Source organism: Geotrypetes seraphini, chromosome 5 (assembly GCF_902459505.1).
Source record: "Geotrypetes seraphini chromosome 5, aGeoSer1.1, whole genome shotgun sequence".
Taxonomy (NCBI): domain Eukaryota; kingdom Metazoa; phylum Chordata; class Amphibia; order Gymnophiona; family Dermophiidae; genus Geotrypetes; species Geotrypetes seraphini.
This window is the reverse complement of record NC_047088.1, coordinates 251,530,888-251,550,174: the sequence shown is the minus strand read 5'-3', so window position 1 is coordinate 251,550,174 and position 19,287 is coordinate 251,530,888. Positions and strand designations below refer to the sequence as shown.

At 47.6% G+C, this 19,287-nt stretch overlaps 1 protein-coding gene across 11 annotated transcripts in view; it reads right to left on the bottom strand.

The window, feature by feature from the left end:
- CLASP1 (cytoplasmic linker associated protein 1) overlaps positions 1-19,287 on the bottom strand; it is a 506,270-nt gene that overhangs the window by 282,741 nt on the left and 204,242 nt on the right. For all 11 annotated transcript variants that reach the window (XM_033944379.1, XM_033944384.1, XM_033944387.1 and 8 more), the window contains exon 10: positions 1,234-1,310. In XM_033944379.1, the coding sequence (XP_033800270.1) occupies positions 1,234-1,310 (77 nt within the window). The remainder of the gene's footprint in view (positions 1-1,233; positions 1,311-19,287) is intronic.

Here is a 19,287-nt window from a genome sequence, read left to right as displayed (position 1 = left end):
GAAAGGAACTCCATAATTAAGACAAGAGAAACAATCACATTCATACAGGGCGAATCTCATTAAGAAATTCCTAAACAAATTTAGTCTGATATTTAACACTAAGCACTTACTTATAAGATAATGCTGAATAAGGAGTTGGTTGTCTATTAACAAAGTCTTCCCTTTCTATTCATATCAACTAAGAAATTCTCCAGAGCAAAATAAATTAGGATCCTAGGGAACCAACAATTGTTGTGCCTCTGGGAAGAAAATGTGCATCTTTGTAGACAGCCTATGACTCTGACTTGACCATGAACACTAGAAAACAGCTTTTGCTAAATTAGCCCTTAGAAAAATCTAAAAATCTTATCAAAAAGAAAATATATTTTTCAGGAGATTGGTGGGATAAAATAATACAGATATATTATACTCTCTGATTTGGAACTCACCTGTGATACCTAATTAGGCATTTCCATAACTAATTTGGGTAGTTAAAGTATGCAACCAAAGGCAAAATACCTCCGTGCAAATTTATATGGGAGGCTCTTAATGTTATTTATAAAAGCATTTTAATGGAGTCTTTCCAGGCTCATACCAAAACATTTTTACAATGTGAATACAGTACTAGGCTGCACTACTTTGTTATATACCTATTCATCACATTCCTATATCTATAATACCATAGGCTGTTTAACTTATCACACCAACCTAGTGGATTATTTTCTGCAAGAACAGTAGGCCCTACATATCTGAGGGGGATTGGTTCCAGGACCTCCCCCAGATTCCAAAATCTGCAGATGCTCAAGTCTTTTAATTCCCTCTCTCTTCGTCCTTCTCCTCTCTTCCTCTCCCCTCCATGGTCTGGAATCTCGCTCTCTTTATCAGGCCCCACCGCCCATGGTGTACCTTTGCATCCTGTCTTTGACCCTGCAGCAACAGCCGTACTCAAAGGCTGTCTGCGGCCTGCATGGATTTTTCCCTCTGATCCGGTCCGCCTCTTCTGACACAACTTCCTGGGTGGGCCAGGTCAGAGAAAAAGGCCCGTGCAGGTCACAGGCAGCCTTTGAGTACAGCTGCTGCTGCAGGGCCGAAGACAGGATGCAAATGAACACTAGGGGTGGGAGACCTGAGAGAGCCAGCTGTGGTCAGTTCTGCGGTTGATTAAATCCGCAGATACAGAACCCGTGGATAAGGAGAGCCAACTATATTCTAGAATTAGATGTTCCTATTTAGTGATAACTTTCTCCAGTTTACCTGAACAGTTGGGACATCAACAAATGCCTTAACGAAGTCTTCCTCATCAACAGCACCAGCTCCTTCTTTTGCACTTCCTTAACAGAGCAAAACATTCATTAGAACATTTTCTACTCAACAGCAAAACAAAAATGTAAATCTTTATACTACATTTCAGAGTTTTATTGCTGAAATCACAGCCAAGCTCATCTGTACAGAAGTTTGATTTTTTGGCTGGTAAATTAATCAATAAATATATGCTTACAGTAAACAGATGAGAAGAAACTGTTTGCATAAATTATTACACCTTACTGTTTCAAATTAACCAACTAAGAATACATGACCATCTGTGGGGAAAAGTGCTAAAGTCACCAAAAGCAAAAAAAGTGAGGTTTTAATGAATTCCTGCTTTTTTCATAATTTTTAAACCTCTGGTGAGACCTTGTTTGGAGAACTGTATTCAGTACTGAAGAGCTTAACTTCCAAAGGATATAAACCATATGGAATTGGTCCATAAGGCAACTACTAAGTCAACCATCTTTATTATGAAGCATTTCAATATACTCATATTATACCTTTGAAGAAACACTGGATAGGGGAAATATAAATCTCATATTTAAATATTTCCACAGTGGAAATGCATATGATACATAGTAACATAACATAGTAACATAGTAGATGACAGCAGATAAAGACCTGAATGGTCAATCCAGTCTGCCCAACCTGATTCAATTTAAATTTATTTTTTTTTTTCTTCTTAGCTATTTCTGGGCAAGAATCCAAAGCTTTATCCGGTACTGTGCTTGGGTTCCAAATGCCGAAATCTCTGTTAAGACTTACTCCAGCCCATCTACACCCTCCCAGCCATTGAAGCCCTCCCCTGCCCATCCTCCACCAAACGGCCATACAAAGACACAGACCGTGCAAGTCTGCCCAGTAACTGGCTTAGTTCAATATTTAATATTATTTTCTGATTCTAAATCTTCTGTATTCATCCCACACTTCTTTAAACTCAGTCACAGTTTTACTCTCCACCACCTCTCTCGGGAGCACATTCCAGGCATCCACTACCCTCTCCGTAAAGTAGAATTTCCTAACATTGCCCCTGAATCTACCACCCCTCAACCTCAAATTATGTCCTCTGGTTTTACCATTTTCCTTTCTCTGGAAAAGATTTTGTTCTACGTTAATACCCTTCAAGTATTTGAACGTCTGAATCATATCTCCCCTGTCTCTCCTTTCCTCTAGGGTATACATATTCAGGGCTTCCAGTCTCTCCTCATACGTCTTCTGGCGCAAGCCTCCTATCATTTTCGTCGCCCTCCTCTGGACCGCCTCAAGTCTTCTTACGTCTTTCGCCAGATACGGTCTCCAAAACTGAACACAATACTCTAAGTGGGGCCTCACCAATGACCTGTACAGGGGCATCAATACCTTCTTCCTTCTACTGACTACGCCTCTCTTTATACAGCCCAGCATCCTTCTGGCAGCAGCCACTGCCTTGATGAAGACCTCTTTCTATGGAAAAGAACCTTTGGAACAGGGGGTCATAGAATGAGGGTGAAAGGGGGGGAGGTCAGTGAAGGAATAATCTAAGGGAATATTTCTATACAGAAAGCATGGTGTATGAATGGAACACACTCCCAATAAAAGTGGTAGAGACAAGGATAGCATCTGAATTCAAGCAAGTATGGGGCAAGCATAGAGGATCTCAGAGGGAGAGGAGGAGATTAGCTGAGCAGTTAATGTGGATGGGCAGACTCTATGGGGTAGATAATCTGTCTTCAGTTTCTTTGTTTCTGTGGTACAGAAATAACAGATTATAGATCAATAGACAAAAAACGTCAAACTTTCTACAGAAATTATAGATTATGTACTTACCCTGGTAAGCTCTTTTCCAGTAGATAGGTGAGACATTCTAGTGTCCCCATGGCCGCGTGCAATCTGCAGAAGGAATCCAGGATTTTTCTCTGTGCCTCTTCTGTACTTCACTGAGCTCCTTAGCTCCACCTACAGTTATAGTACCCAAGCACCAAGGACCACCAAACCAACGTGAAGTAGAGACACCCATACCAATCAAGGTCATAAATAACTGTTCTGCTCAAAGGAGTAACATGAGAATATTACCTGCAAGCAACCGGCAAAACCTCAAGGGAGCTTTGAAACTACTCCCGCCAAAAAGAACATATATACAATATACTCCCCAACCCCCAAGGGCTGATAGGCATCCAAGGTACAACTTGGAGACGTGTGAAACAAACTGAGATAATAGTCAGGCGCAGGAAGGACAGGGCAGGAGTCTAGAATGTTTTACCTATCTACTGGAAAAGAGATTACCAGGGTAAGTTCATAATCTCTTTTACCAGTGCAATAGGCGAGACATTCCAGACAAGTGGAACATATAAAAGCAATCCCCAAAAAGCCAGGACAGGCTGACTGTGCCAACCTACAAGACTGAGGACCCCAAAGGCAGAGTCCTGTCTCGCTGCCACATGCACTCTGCAAAACAGGGCAAACAGGTGTATAAAGGACCAAGTTGCCGTCATGCAAATCTTCTCAGGGGAGACAGCTCTAGGTTCGGACAAATGAAGAAGTCACACATCTAGAAGAATGTGCATGGACTGAAACAGGAGACTGACAATAGGGCCTCATGGATCCATCTGGAAATCAAGACTTTAGCAGCCGGAGCGCTCTGCTGGACAGAATAAGTCAACACAAACAAATTGTCAGAAAGACGAACTCATTTGTGACCACCAAAAAGCAAAGAACCACTCCTTGCATATTCAGGATCCTCAAAACAAGATCCTGTGTCTTTTGAACCAGTAGGCTGAGAAACAGGCACATTTACTTCATGACCAACAAGGAACACTGAAACCATCTTTGGCAGGAAGAAAGGAACTGTGCACAAAGAAATCCCAGTCTCCGAGATTCGGAGAAACCGTTTATTGTAGAAAGAGCCTGGAGTCTGGAGACACAGCTTGCTGATTGAACAGCAATCAGAAAAACCATCTGGAGTGTTAAGGCCAAGAGGGAAGCATCCTAAAAGGGCTCAAAAGATAGACTATACCAGGCTTGGATAAACTATACAGCACCAGGATGAGGTCCCAAAAAGGGAACAGAAGATAAATCAGTGATCCAATGCGAAGAGCCCCTGTCAGAAATTTGGCCATGTCAGGGCAAGATGCCAAAGATGAAGGATGAACCCGAGCATGAAAACAAGAGAGCCCAGCCACCTGCACCCGAAGGGATGCCGCAGAGAGATCTTGATCAAGACCAACGTAGAGAAAAATTAGCACCACTGAAAGTGGATCAGAATATGGCTCCACATTGTCCTTAGCGCACCAATGCTTGAAAGTCTCCTACATCATAGCGTAAGCAGATACAGCAGACAATTGCTAAGACATGAGCACAGTGCCAAGGACCACATCAGAAGAGCCTTTGTAGACTAAGGCTGCACTCTCAAGAGCCAAGCCAGAAGAGCAAAACGACCCGGGTCCTCCATGCAGACCAGACCCTGCTTAAGTAGGCCAGGATAGACATACAACTAAAGGTTGCGACTCTAGCGAAGACACAGTAGAGATGTATATGTCAGCCTGCGAGGCCAGACTGGAGCCACCAGAATGTCACAGCCCATAAGGACCTCGATCCGCCGAAAGATTCAGCTTAGCATGGGCCAGGGAAGACAGATATACAAGCAGATATCCTGAGGCCATGGCTGCACCAGAGCATTGAAACCCTCTCTTCCAAGCTCGAACCTTTGAATGAAGAATCAAGCTGCTTGTATGTGCTTTGCCGTGGCCATGAGATTGAAGAGGGACCGACCCCAGCCCCGTACAAGGGCTTGGAACGCTGCCGGCGCCAGTGGCCATTTGCCCTGAACCAAGGGCTGTCTGCTGAGGAAGTCGGCCTGAACAATGTTGACTCCCACCACATGTGTTGCTGAGAGCACATGGAGGCGGCTTTCCACCCACAGAAAGAGAAGGCGGGCCTCCTGAGCCAGATAATTGCTTCTGGCATCTCCCTGGCAACTGACATAGGCTACTGCCATTGCTTTGTCTGAGAAGACTCTGACTGCTTGGCCCTCCAGAGTCTTCTGCTAGTGCACTACAGCCAGCTGAAGGGCTCTGAGCTCCAACCAGTTGAGCAACCATTTCCACTGAGAGGGCGTCCAAGACACCTGAATGGGACACCGAGTGCAGCGGGCTCTCCAGCCTCGAAAGCAGGCATCTGTCAGCACCTTGACCTAGGTGGTGATCCGCAGTGGTACAGCCTTGAATAGTGACTTTGGGAGAAGCCACCAATAAGGCTGGAACAAGCTTCCAGAGTCCAAAGAAGACTGGTCCGTAACGCATCCCTGTGTGGAGCCCAGCGAGAGAGTAAGACAAGCTGGAAAGGACAAATGTATGCTCTTGCCCAATGAACCACATCCATTGTGGTAGCTTCAGATCCCAGGACTTGAAGATAGTCCCACGCCGAAAGAGCTGGAGAAGGGAAGAAATCCAGGAATGCCCTGTCTATAATGCACAATCCAACCAAGGTTCTCTAGCACCTGAATCACCTGATACATTGTGTGTTGACCCTCGGCAAAAGGAGCTATGACTAGCCAGTCGACCAAAACAGGGTGTACTTGTAGACCCATGTTACTTAAGTAAACCGCTACAAGCACCATCACATCGGCAAAGGTATGAGGAGTTATTGCTAGTCCAAAGGGCAGAGCCAAAAACTGGAAATGTTTGTGCAAGACTGAAACCATAATCAGAAAGTGGAAGTATACCCCCCTGAATCCAGAGAGGTAAGGGACTCTCCGAGGACCACTGTCCATGTGAGAGCCTCATGTATGTGCTGCAGCTCCAGAATAGGTCTCCAGCCGTCTGAGCCATTCAGTGGCACGATAAAGTATATGAAGTATCTGCAGGAGCCCAAAAGATTGAGCAGCACCCGCTCTAGAACATGAATATCCAGCAAGCGCTATACAGTGGCCTGCTCTTGGAGCGCCTTGTCAGAAGCTGAGCAAATTTCAATTGCAGCCTGACCAAATAAAGTCCAGAACCCACAGGTCGGACGTAATGCAAACCCAAGCCAGCAGAAACACTGATAGCTTGTCCCCTCTCTGTAGAGGGGAGGAGGGGTCCCTCAGATTGGTGTAGTGCGCCTTCTTGGCTGGGGGCACAGGACGGGAGCCAGATGTCAGGGCACGTCTGTAGATGGAGTACCACTGCCGGGAGTTCTGTTTTGAGATGTGGCACTGGAATGCAAGTGGTAATTACTGGAGCCATGAAAGTTAGAGTGACCAGAACCCCTAGAGGGCTTGGGTTTGCTATTAGGCAGGGTCTTAGTGTGATTGAATACCACAGAATCCCTGGGGTCGACTAAGCCCTTGTCAAACAAAAACTGTTGAAAGGGAAGTCCTGCCCAAAAAACCTATGTAAGTGGAATCACCAGCCCATTATCTAATCCAGAGCATTCTGCAGGCAGAAATGGAAAGCACCAAAGCCCATATAAGGCATATAAAGCAGCAGTCACATAAGCTGACCCAGCCAAAAGAAGTTGAGGAGGAGAATTTACACCTTCACTCTTCAGGGTGCGCAGGTGAGATAGATAGGCACGTGTGAGAACAGGCCACCAAAGCAGCCTGAAAACCCAAAGCAGCTACATCAAAAAGCCTCCAGAAGACAACATCCACATGGAAATCCTGCATATCTGTAAGCATCACAGCATTTTTCCTGGGTAGAGAGGTGCAGTCAGGCTGTATAACCAAAGAATCCACTCTAGGCTGATCCAGAACCTGTGGACACCATCTGGTCATACTACTACTTCCTCACATTCTCCCTGATATTACCCCAGGCAAGGCATGCAAAACACAAACATAACTTAAGGATTCCCTTGGCAAGATCCCAGCAGTGGAATACTGTGAAGAAGTTATGACTCACCTGGATCCAGTAAATGGAGATGCTGATAAAGTTGTTACCTCCTGGCAGCACATCTCTACCTCAACCATCAATAAGCTAGCACCTATCAAATATACAAGAGTCAAAAAGAAAACCATTCCTTGGTACACAAAGAATCTACGCTCTCAGAGAACACAAGTATGCCGGCTAGAGCGGGCATGGGAAAAGAACAACAATGAACACTACATCAATTGGCAAATGGTGGTACCGCAATATATACTAGTGGTGGCTGAGGCAAAAATGGCATATTATAACAAGTTGATATGCAAATCGGAAAATTCTATCAAGTGCCCTTTCAAGATCTTCACAACTCTGATATCCACTGAAGATATCACCGCAGACACAACCACTCAATGCCCAGATGAATACTATCTTGACAGCCTCTTCCAGAACAAAAATCAAATCTATAAAAGAAACTTTCTCTCATACCTTAGAAGACTGCGTAACTCCAAATATAAGACCAATCGAGGACACAGTGGGAATTCCTGCACACAGAACCTGGTCAGTATTCACCAAAACCAAACCAGCTGAGATTTCTAACATACTAAAGCGACATGCAAAGAAGTGTTGCCATCTTGATCTATGTCATAGAAACATAGAAACATAGAAATTGACGGCAGATAAGGGCCACGGCCCATCCAGTCTGCCCACCCTAATGACCCTCCCCTATCTTTACCTTGTGAATAGATCCCACGTGTCGATCCCATTTGGCCTTAAAATCAGGCACGCAGCTGGCCTCAATCACCTGAAGTGGAAGACTATTCCAGCGATCAACCACCCTTTCAGTAAAAAAGAACTTCCTGGTGTCACCTCGCAGTTTCCCGCCTCTGATTTTCCACGGATGACCTCTTGTTGCCGTGGGACCCCTGAAAAAGAAGATATCTTCCTCTGTCTTGACTCTGCCTGTGAGATATTTGAACGTCTCGATCATGTCTCCCCTCTCTCTGCGCTCCTCGAGTGAGTATAGCTGCAATTTTTCCAGCCGTTCCTCGTACGGGAGATCCTTGAGTCCCGAGACCATCCGAGTGGCCATTCTCTGGACCGACTCCATCCTCAGCAAACTTACTAGTAAACACCAAAAAGTCCAACAGGACAGAGAACCCATGGGTATAAAACAGTACAAAAGGAAGTGGAAACAGACAATGAACACTCCACTGAAGATCACTGATGTAAGACCAACTTGTTTATTTCAGAAAAGGACACAAGCAGAAGCTGTGGACCTAACACAGCACTGTGTTTCAGCGTCTGAGGAACGCCTGCATCAGGGGTCACTAAACATAAAAACATAACACAACATATTAAATCACAGCAAACTTACTAGACCAGGCACCTTCCAATTTCATATACTGGTTAACTGACCTAGTCAACCTGTGCCTGATGAATGGGCACTATCCCTCGGCACTCTCTGCCATCTTTCTAACACCCTTTCTCAAAGCAGCAGGGCTTGACCCAACCAAAGCGAGAAACTATAGGCCAATAGAAGGTATCCTGTAGCCAGCTAAGCTGTTGGAATTCTGTGTCCACGCACAGCTATCAGAATTCCTTGATAAGATAGATGGCTTCCATGACTCCCAGCATGGCTTCAGAGTCCGACATAGCACTGAATCGCTCCTTCTTAAACTCATCTCCAAGGCGAAGCACTATCTGAGCAAGGGCCCGTAAACAGTTCTACTGCAATTTGATGTGTCTGCTACCTTGGATGCTGCTGACACCCTCTACTGCTTCTACGCTTGGATGAGCTTGGGGTAGATGGGCAAGTGAAAAAATGGTTCAATGAATTTCTGACCAAGAGAATTTATGAAGTTAGGAAAGGCCAAGGGAAATCTCAACCATGGAAAGCAACATATGGTGTTCCTCAAGACTCTCCCCTCTCACCATCATTATTCAACATATATATGTGTGCCCTTGGCAGGATAAACTTTGGTCCCCATGTTCACACCTACTCTTATGCAGATGACATCTACCTCCTATGTATAGCAAAAGATTCTCTCAGACATGATTCAATACATCTTCACACTAATAGAAGACCTGAGCACATGGTCCCACCAGTGCTTCCTCAAATTATTTAATTTTTTGTGTTTTTGCCTTCTGTCTATTTAAAGACAAAAACACTATGGTTTGGCAACCAAAACACTTCACCACACTAAGAGTTTGCCCTTGCCTCGAGAGATAAGTTAGCCATAATCAGATCATCTAAAGCAGTGGTATTCAACCCTATCCTCAGAGACCTCCTGGCCAGTTGGGTTTTCAGGATATCCACAATGAATATGGATGACATAGACTTTGAAAACCCAACTGGCCAGGTGATCCCTGAGGACTGGGTTGAATATCACTGGTCTAAAGTCCTTGGAGTCATCCTTGTCTCGGACCTAACCATGGGAGACCAGATCAGCTGTTCTTCTTCCGTAGAATGTCTGGCCCTTCACAGCTCGTCCAGCGGGGTGGATTCAACACATGGCTAGGCAGGGCTTTTCCTGTGGAGCACTAGTCTTTTCTTCTTGGTCAGAATGGTCAGATTGGTCCCTGGGGTGGGAAGAGTAAGAAAAAGGTCCGTCCCGTAAGCACTGATTGGGGGGGAGGGTAAGGTGTTTCAGCTCCTTCTTGATCTCATTGGACGAGGATGAATTCATGTCATGTCCCCGCACGCTTTCCCGGTCCTGCTCTCTTCCTTCCCTTAGCTCGTCACTCTCATCCTCGCGCCGCAGTAGCGGTTTGAAGATGCTGCTGGAGGAGGAGATCCCGGGCGGTAGCGGATCTTGTTTGACAGCTTCATGAACCTGGAGAGGGTAGCCGATTATTGCGAGAACAACTACATCTAGATGGAAAGAGGTTGCAGGCCTTTAGGCCCCTTGCAAGCACCCTTGGGATAGAGATGGGAGTGCTGCTTGGAGGGGAGCTTTGGCCCCCAAGAAGAGGATGGAAAGAGAGCGGTTTTAAAGTAACAAAAGGCAAACCCTGAAGAAATCCACAAATCTGTGCTTCAGTCAGAGGACGAGATGGGCTTCTTCCCTTTCTCTTCCATGCTGCTGAATCAAATGAGGTGAGGAGTCTATATCGGTGAGTGATTGGATACTTATGAGCATTATTTATTATTTATTTATTTTATTTATTTAGATTTTTATCCCATTCTCCCAGTAGCTCAGAACGGTCTACAGATAAACATACACAATGGAAAGTAATTAGACAAATAAGATGTACTATAGGTTAAATGTTTGGACATACAGGACTGTGAAGTAGTTAAATACAGGGAGTATACAGCAAATTAAGAGTAGAGTTTAAGTATAAGTAGTTTAGTTTAGTATAAGTCGTTTAGTTTGGTATGAGTAGTTTAGTTTAGTACAAGTTATTTGAGTTTAGATACAATTTATCCGAGTACAGACTAAGAGAGAACTATACTGAAATTTAGGGAGAAGTTAGCCAGGGGAGGGAAGAGAGAGGGGGGTTTAAGGGGGGTGTGGACTGAGGGTGACCTTTAGTTGAAGAGGAGGGTCTTTACCATTTTACGGAATGTCAATAATGAGTTCTGTTGTCTGAGTTGAGGGGGGAGTTGGTTCCAGAGATGTGGAATGAAGTGGCTGTAGGATCGTTTGCGGGCAGTTTCTGAGAGGAGGGACCTTCCAGGGGGAATGCGTAGGCGTATTTCCGATTTTGAGCGGAGGGTGCGAGTGTGTGTATAGATGGAAAGCTTGGATTTTATGTAGGAGGGGGTGGTGGTATAAATTCTCTTGTGGGCTATTGCTAGGGCCTTGAAAGCACAGCGTTGGCTAATTGGGAGCCAGTGTTCAGTGCGGAGTGCCGGGGAGACAGGATCATGGTAGTTGAGGTTGTGTAGGAGGCGGATAGCTGTATTTTGGACCCGTTGGAGGCGTTTGAGATTATTTTTGGTTACTCCATTAAATAGGGAGTTACAGTAATCCATTCTAGAGAGGACATATGCGTAGAGGAGTTGGGCGAGGTCAGGTGTGGAGATGTAGGGTTTGATCCTTTTCAGTTGGCGGAGGTAGTAGAAGGAGGTGGAGATTACTTGGGATATGTGGGCAGATAGGGATAGGTGTCCGTCTAAGGTTACTCCTAGGCTGCGCACCTGATCTGTTGCCGTTAGTTGAGTGGAGTCCCATGCTAGTGTAGGACGTGTGTATTTGGTGCTTTTTTTCCTGATCCATAAGAGTTCGGTTTTAGAGGCATTAAGTTGAAGTTTGTTGTTTGATATCCAAGCTTTCATGTCAGATAGGCATTGTTGTAGGTTAGCAATTTGGGACGACTGGTTCTCGCCTAGTGGGAGGAGCAGCTGGATGTCATCTGCATAAGAGTGGATTTTAATGCTATATTTCTGTGCTATATCAATGACAGGCCTGATGTAGAGGTTGAATAGGAGGGGGGATAGAAGGGCGCCTTGAGGAACACCATATTTGATAGGCTTGGGGTGAGATTTGTGTCTCCCTAGTAAGACAGTTTGGGTCCTTTGATGGAGGAAGGAGGTGATCCATAGGAGGGCTGTGTCCTTGATTCCGAGGTCATAGAGTCTGGATGTGAGGAGGTGGTGGTCGACTGTGTCAAAGGCAGCGCTGAGGTCAAGTAGGACTAGTAGGGCATCACTGCCTTTGTCGAGTATTGCCCAGCTGTCATCAATGATATCAAGGAGTACTGACTCTGTGCTGTGGCCTTTTCGGAAGCCGGACTGGGCAGGGAATAGAGCCGCTTGTTCTTCAATGAAAGGGTGTAGTCGGTGGAGCACAATTTGTTCAAGGAGTTTGGAGACAAATGGGAGGTTGGAGACTGGGCGATAGTTGCCGGGTTCGTTAGGATCAAGGGTGGGTTTTTTGAGAGTGGGCTTGATAATAGCTGACTTCCAGCTGAGGGGAACAGTCCCAGTGGTTAGAGAGGTGTTAATGATGGGGAGGATGGATTCTGCCATGGTGTCTTTTGTGGACAGCAGGAGGCTGGATGGGCAGGGATCGAGGATGGTGTTGGAGGGTTTGAGTTCTCTCAGGGTTTCGAGGACCTCGGTATGAGTGGCCATATGAAATTGGGAGAGAGCGACGGAGGATGGGGTATTTGGAATCGGTTGGGGCTGAATAGGAGTGGGTTTGGTGTTGGTGTCAAGATTATCTCGGATGGTTTGTACTTTGGACTGGAAGAAGTCTGAGAGAGTCTCACTATCAAGTTCTGTTTGGTTGTTGTGACTTTTTCTTTGGGCGCTGGTGAAGAGTTGGTTTGTGAGGGTGAACAGTTGTTTGGATCTAGAAGGGGCTAGTTGTAGGAGGCGAGAGTAGTAGGTCTTTTTCGCTTCTAGGATGGCAGCTTTGTAGGTGATGGATATGTTATTCCAATGGGCTTTGGTTTCTGAGCTCTGGTGTTTGATCCAGATCCTTTCTGCTTTCCTCAGTGATCGTTTTATGGATCGGAGGTCACTGGTGTACCAGGGAGCAGGTGCTTTGTTGGTGATTATTTGGGTTGTTTTTGTCTGGGCGAGGCTATTATAGAGGGATTGGATGTTGGAGTGCCATGCGGAGACTGTCTGGTCAATGGAGTGGGGATGTTGGGTGCAGGTTTCGTTTAGGGTGCGAATGCCCGCGGCCATGGCTGGAGAGCTGACTGAGTTAGGGAGTTGACGTAGGGTGGGAGGGGTAGGGTCTTTACGCGGGGCTAGGGTAGTTTCAAGTGGGAGTTCGAATTCAATGAGTTGGTGGTCTGACCATGGGACTGGTGTGGTGGTATAAGTTGTTTGTTGGGGCTCTGCAGTTGGGCCTCTGAGGGTGAAGAGCATGTCTAAGATGTTGCCTGCTGAGTGCGTGGGGGTGGTTATAGCTTGATGAAATCCCAGGTCGGTGAGGGAGGAGAGGAAGTTGTCAATTTGTCCTGAGGTGTTGGGGTAGTCTGGGAAATTGAAATCTCCCAGGATGGTCACGTGTTTGTGTGAGATGGATAGTTCAGTGATGAATTCGAGGAGGGTCTCTAGGGTATCTGTTGGGGAGCTAGGGGTTCTGTAGAGGAGTATGAGGGCGATTTTGTGTTTGTGGCCTATGGTGAAAGCAAGTGCTTCTAGGGAGCATTATGTATATGTGACAGGGAAGTTCTGTAAACTGCATGAAGTAATTAATGAAGTCATTTGGTTGATGTTGGGAAATTATGCCAATGTGTTTTAAATAAGATATGATTGGAATATAAGTGAAAGTTTGGGAAGGTTTAACATTAAAAGAATTTTAGGAACTACAGAGATAGAGGTATAGTGAGATGTGGGGAGTGAGAGGGAAAGGCAAGCAGAAATGACAGTATCATAGCAACTCCTCGCGCACCATGGGTTGCACCCCATTGCCCCCGGCCCCCCCCATTGCCCGCCTCGTCACCTCCCCCCTGGTCATTCCCCCCTGAAGGCCCCTCTGTCAAATTTAAGAACCCATTGTGGCCCACGAGTCAAAAGGTTTGCCCATTCCTGAGCTACAAGCAATTACTACATTACAAATACTGTATATAGTCGAATATAGACCGAGAAGATTTGGCCAAAAAATGGGGGTCTCAGTTTACATTCGGGTCAGTGCCCACCTGCCCCACTCCTGCACCTGTTGCAGGCCTCCACTGGGCATGATTTAAGCACTGGCGGTTCAGCGGTGGGACAGGACAGGAGGGATCCCTCCCGCCCTCTGTCCCGGCTGACTGACACATCTCTCTCCCTCCTCTCATACTTTAAAAAAAAAGCCTACCTTTAAAGTCCTGGTGGTACAGCAGTGAACTGGAGCAGGAGTGATGTTCTATGCTCCTGCCACATGCTACTGAATGGTTGCCAAGAGTTCTCACAGGAACTCACGACAGCCATTCAGATAGCAGTTCTACACAAGGTAGGAGCGTAGGAAGATTGCTCCTGCTCTGGTTCACCGCTGGACCACCAGGGTTTTAAAGGTAGGTTTTTAAAAGTCTGGACAGTAGGAGGGAGGTTGGATGGATGTGTCAGAGTCATCTGGGACACGAGATGAGAGGGATCCCTCCTGTCCCAGCCCACCCCTGAACCACCAGGGCTTACGGCAGGCCCAGGGGAGGCCTGTAAGGTATCAGGGGGGACAGGGTGTAAAGCTTGGCAGGGGAGGGAAGGAGGGAGGAAGAAGGGCTGAGTGTAAAGCCTGGCAGGGGAGGGAGGAAATGAGGGGGCTGGATGCAGAGCCTGGCAGAGCAGGGGAGGGAGGAAGGTGAGCTGGGTGCAGAACCTAACAGGGTAGGGCAGGGCATCTGAATATAAACCCCCAGGTTTATATTTGAGTCAACTTCTTTCCCTCCTTTTTCTGGGGAAAAGAGGTCACCTCGGTTTATATTTGAGTATATTTAATGCCACTGACTGTGGCACTGAACATATATTCTTTCAAAGCCAGGCCTGGCATTTTTTAAAGTGGTTTTCTTTACTGAAATCTTAAACCGTATAAAGTCATCAATAATTAGATAGATAGATAGATGGATGGATGCCAAATGGACCATCCAGTCTGCCCATCCACAGAACCCACTATCTCTTCCTCTCTCTAAGCGATCCCATGTGCCTATCCCAGGCTTTCTTGAATTCAGATAGATAGATACACAGAGCCAACAGCACAGAATAGTTTAAAGGTACAAGAGAACATAATGCATCGCTAAATACAAAATACTTGATACATATTCTCTAAACAAAGCAACTCCCTCTCCCATCTCCCTACCTTGCATACCTTTACCTTCCATAATCAAAGTAGGAAATATTGTAATAATATTCACATTAAGACATGTATATTTAATGTGTATTCAATATATTACTTTCAGTTCTGTTAGTCAGCATACTCCAACACAGCTCCAATACACGTTGAAACCTTTGCCATTGTATTCCCTTCTTGTCATCCACTGCCACTCTTTCCATGGTAAGAAAATGCATCATCTGCACTCCGGAATGAATGCTTGCAGAAGACTCCACTGGGTTGGCATTTGAAAAAGCAATGTTACTTACCGTAACAGTTGTTATCCAGGGACAGCAGGCAGCTATTCTCACTAGTGGGTGATGTCATCAGACAGAGCCCCGGTACGGACGTCTCACAAGCACGTGTTGCTTGTAGAAACTTAAAGTTTCTAGATGCCCGCACCGCGCATGCGCCGGTGCCTTCCTACCCGGAGATCCGGGCGTGTCTCCTCAGTTCAGGTAGCTAGCCTGAGAAGCCAACCCAGGGGAGGTGGGTGGGACGTGAGAATAGCTGCCTGCTGTCCCTGGATAACAACTGTTACGGTAAGTAACATTGCTTTATCCCAGGACAAGCAGGCAGGTATTCTCACTAGTGGGTGACCTCCAAGCTAACCTCAGTGGGATGGAGGGGGAGTTGGCGACTTAAGAGAATAAATTTTTCAATACTGTTTGGCCAAACTGTCCATCCCGTCTGGAGAGGGTATCCAGACAATAATGTGAGGTGAATGTGTGAACCGAGGACCAGGTGGCAGCCTTACAAATTTCCTCGATTGGTGTTGATCTGAGGAATGCTACTGAGGCTGCCATTGCTCTGACCTTATGGGCTGTGACCTTACAAGGAAGTGATAATCCAGCCTGGGCATAGCAGAAAGAGATACAAGCCGCCATCCAATTAGAGATGGTGCGCTTTGATATGGGTCTTCCCAGCTTATTAGGATCGAAGGAGACAAAAAGTTGAGGAGTGGATCTGTGTGGCTTGGTGCGATCCAGGTAGAAAGCCAAGGCACGTTTGCAGTCTAGAGTGTGAAGGGCCGATTCTCCGTGGTGAGAATGAGGCTTAGGGAAGAATACTGGAAGTACAATGGATTGGTTGAGATGAAATTCGGAGACCACCTTAGGCAGGAATTTCGGGTGAGTGCGGAGGACCACCTTGTCATGGTGGAATACTGTGAATGGTGGGTCCGCCATCAATGCCTGGAGTTCGCTGACTCTGCGAGCGGACGTAAGGGCTACAAGGAAAAGCACTTTCCAGGTGAGGTACTTCAGAGGGGCCCTGTTGAGTGGTTCAAACGGGGGCTTCATGAGGTGGGAAAGGACTACATTGAGGTCCCAAACCACTGGGGGTGGTTTGAGAGGAGGGTTAACATGGAAGAGTCCTTTCATAAATCTGGCGACCACCGGATGGGCCGAGAGGGGTTTCCCTTGTAGAGGCTGGTGGAACGCCGCAATAGCGCTCAGGTGGACTCGTATGGATGTGGACTTGAGCCCAGATTGAGATAGGTGTAGGAGATAGTCCAGCACGGAGGATAAGGAAGCTCGCTGAGGTTCCTTTGACTTAGAAACACACCATGAGGAGAATCTGGTCCATTTCTGGGAGTAGCATTGTCGAGTGGCGGGCTTCCTGGAAGCTTCCAAGACCTCCCTCACTTCTTGTGAGAATTGGTGAGGGGTTACGTTGAGAGGAACCAAGCTGTCAGGTGGAGAGACTGCAGGTTGGGATGAAGTAGTGATCCTTGATGTTGAGTAAGTAGTGAAGGAAACACTGGAAGTGGTACTGGTTCCCTGCTGCTGAGTTGGAGTAGGAGGGAGAACCAAGGTTGTCTGGGCCACCGAGGAGCTATTAGAATCATGGTGGCCCGTTCGAGTTTCAGCTTGACCAGAGTCTTCTGGATCAGCGGGAATGGTGGTAACGCATATAGAAATCGTTTCCCCCAGTTCAGTAGAAAAGCATCTGCCTCGAGGCGATGAGGAGTGTAAATCCTGGAGCAAAACTGAGGCAGTTTGGCGTTGTGGGGAGCCGCAAAGAGGTCTATCTGAGGCGTCCCCCATTGCGTGAAGATTTGGTGAAGGGGGCTGGAATGGAGAGTCCATTCGTGCGGTTGTAGCAGACGGCTTAGTTTGTCTGCTAAGACGTTGTTCTCCCCCTGGATGTATACTGCTCTGAGTAGGGTGTTGTGGCGCACCGCCCAGTCCCAGACTCGTAGAGCTTCCTGGCAAAGGAGGGCCGAGCCCGTGCCTCCTTGCTTGTTGATATAATACATGGCGGCCTGATTGTCTGTGCGAATGAGGATTACCATGTCGTGGAGTAGGTGTTGGAAAGCTTGGAGCGCATTGAAGATGGCTCTGAGTTCCAGTAGATTGATTTGGTGTAGTCTCTCCGCATTGGTCCAGAATCCTTGGGTGCGGGGACCCTCCAGATGGGCCCCCCATGCGTAATTCGACGAATCGGTCGTGAGGACTTTCTGATGGGGGGGAGAGTGCATCAGCAAACCTCTGGATAGATTCGAAGAGGTCATCCACCAAAGTAGAGACTGCCGAAGAGCAGGTGTGACTAAGATGCGTTTGGATAGTGGATCGGATGTCTGATTCCACTGTGATGCCAGGGTCCACTGGGGGATCCTGAGGTGGAGTCTGGCAAAGGGTGTCACATGTACTGTGGAGGCCATATGGCCCAGGAGCACCATCAGTTGTCTCGCCGGTAGGGTTTGGCGAGTCGACACCGACTGGCAGAGATGAAGAAGAGACTCCATGCGTTGCCGAGGTAGGAATGCTCGGAGTCGGGTGGTGTCCAGGACCGCTCCGATGAAGGGGAGGGACTGGGTGGGTTGTAGATGAGACTTGGAGAAGTTGATCTCGAAGCCCAAATTCTGGAGGAAGTAGGTTGTAGCCACGGCCGCCGAAGTGGCCTCTGGGGCTGACGGGGCCTTGATGAGCCAGTCGTCGAGGTATGGGAATACCTGTAGACCCCTGTCCCGGAGTGCTGCGGCCACTACCACCAGGCACTTTGTGAAGACTCTGGGGGACGAAGATAGGCCGAATGGTAGCACTCGATACTGTAGGTGCAGATTTCCCACCCGAAATCTGAGGAACTTTCGGGAGGCCGGGTGAATGGGGATGTGAGTGTAGGCCTCCTTGAGATCCAGGGAGCATAACCAGTCATTCTGCTCGAGGAGGGGGTATAGAGAAGCCAAAGTCAGCATGCGAAACTTCTCTTTGACCAGGAACTTGTTGAGGGCCCGAAGGTCTAAAATGGGTCGCAGGTCGCCCGTTTTCTTCGGGACGAGGAAGTACCGGGAGTAAAACCCTCGGTTCAATTGGTCTGACGGGACCGGCTCGACAGCCCGAAGCTGGAGTAAGGTTTGGACTTCCTGAAGAAGAAGGGCAGTCTGCGTCGAGCTTGAAGGATACTCTCTTGGGGGATGGTCCGGGGGGACCCGGTGGAATTGAAGAGAGTATCCTTCTCTTATGATGGTGAGGACCCATAGGTCCGTAGTTATGGCCTCCCATCGATGGTAGAAAAGATGGAGGCGGCCCCCTATGGGAGAGGCCGAGGTTATGCTCCCGGGGGGGGCGTCAAAAGGGCTGGGGGGCCTTAGGTACGGCCGGTGGCTGAGGTTTTTGCTGAGACTTCTGGGGAGGTTGTCTCTTCGCAGGCTGCCTCGCAGCAGGCGTTTGTCTGGGCATGTAACGCCGCTGGTAAATCAGGGGTGGCCTGGGAGGTCGAGACTGTTGAGGTTTGGGTTTGGGCCGCAGGATGGATTGAAAGGATTTTTCATGATCCGACAGCTTCTTGGTAACAGTTTCGATAGACTCATCGAACAGGTCAGCTCCAGCACATGGTACGTTGGCGAGTCTGTCCTGAAGGTTGGGATCCATATCGATGGTACGGAGCCATGCCAGGCGACGCATCGCTACCGCGCTTGCGGCGGCGCGTGCCGAGAGTTCGAATGCATCGAAGGAGGATTGCATCAGCTGGAGGCGTAATTGGGAGAGAGAGGCTACCACTTCCTCGAACTCGAATCGAGCTTGGTTGTCTATGAACGGAGTGAACTTGCGGAGCACCGGCAAGAAGAACTCCAAATAGGAAGAGAAAAAGAAGTTGTAGTTTAGCACCCGTGACGCCATCATGGAGTTTTGGTAGAATTTTCTACCAAATTTGTCCATCGTTCTCCCCTCTCGGCCCGGCGGTACAGAGGCGTAGACCTGGGAGGGATGAGAGCGTTTTAGGGAGGACTCGACCAGCAGGGATTGGTGGGAGAGCTGGGGGCCCTCGAACCCTTTATGGTGCACGATGCGGTATCGAGCATCGAGTTTGCTGGGAATCGCCGGTATGGAGTACGGTGTTTCGAAACACTGCATGAAGGTCTGATCCAGCAATTTATGCAGGGGGAGCCGAAGCGACTCCGTTGGGGGGTTAGATAAATGCATGGTGTCCAGATA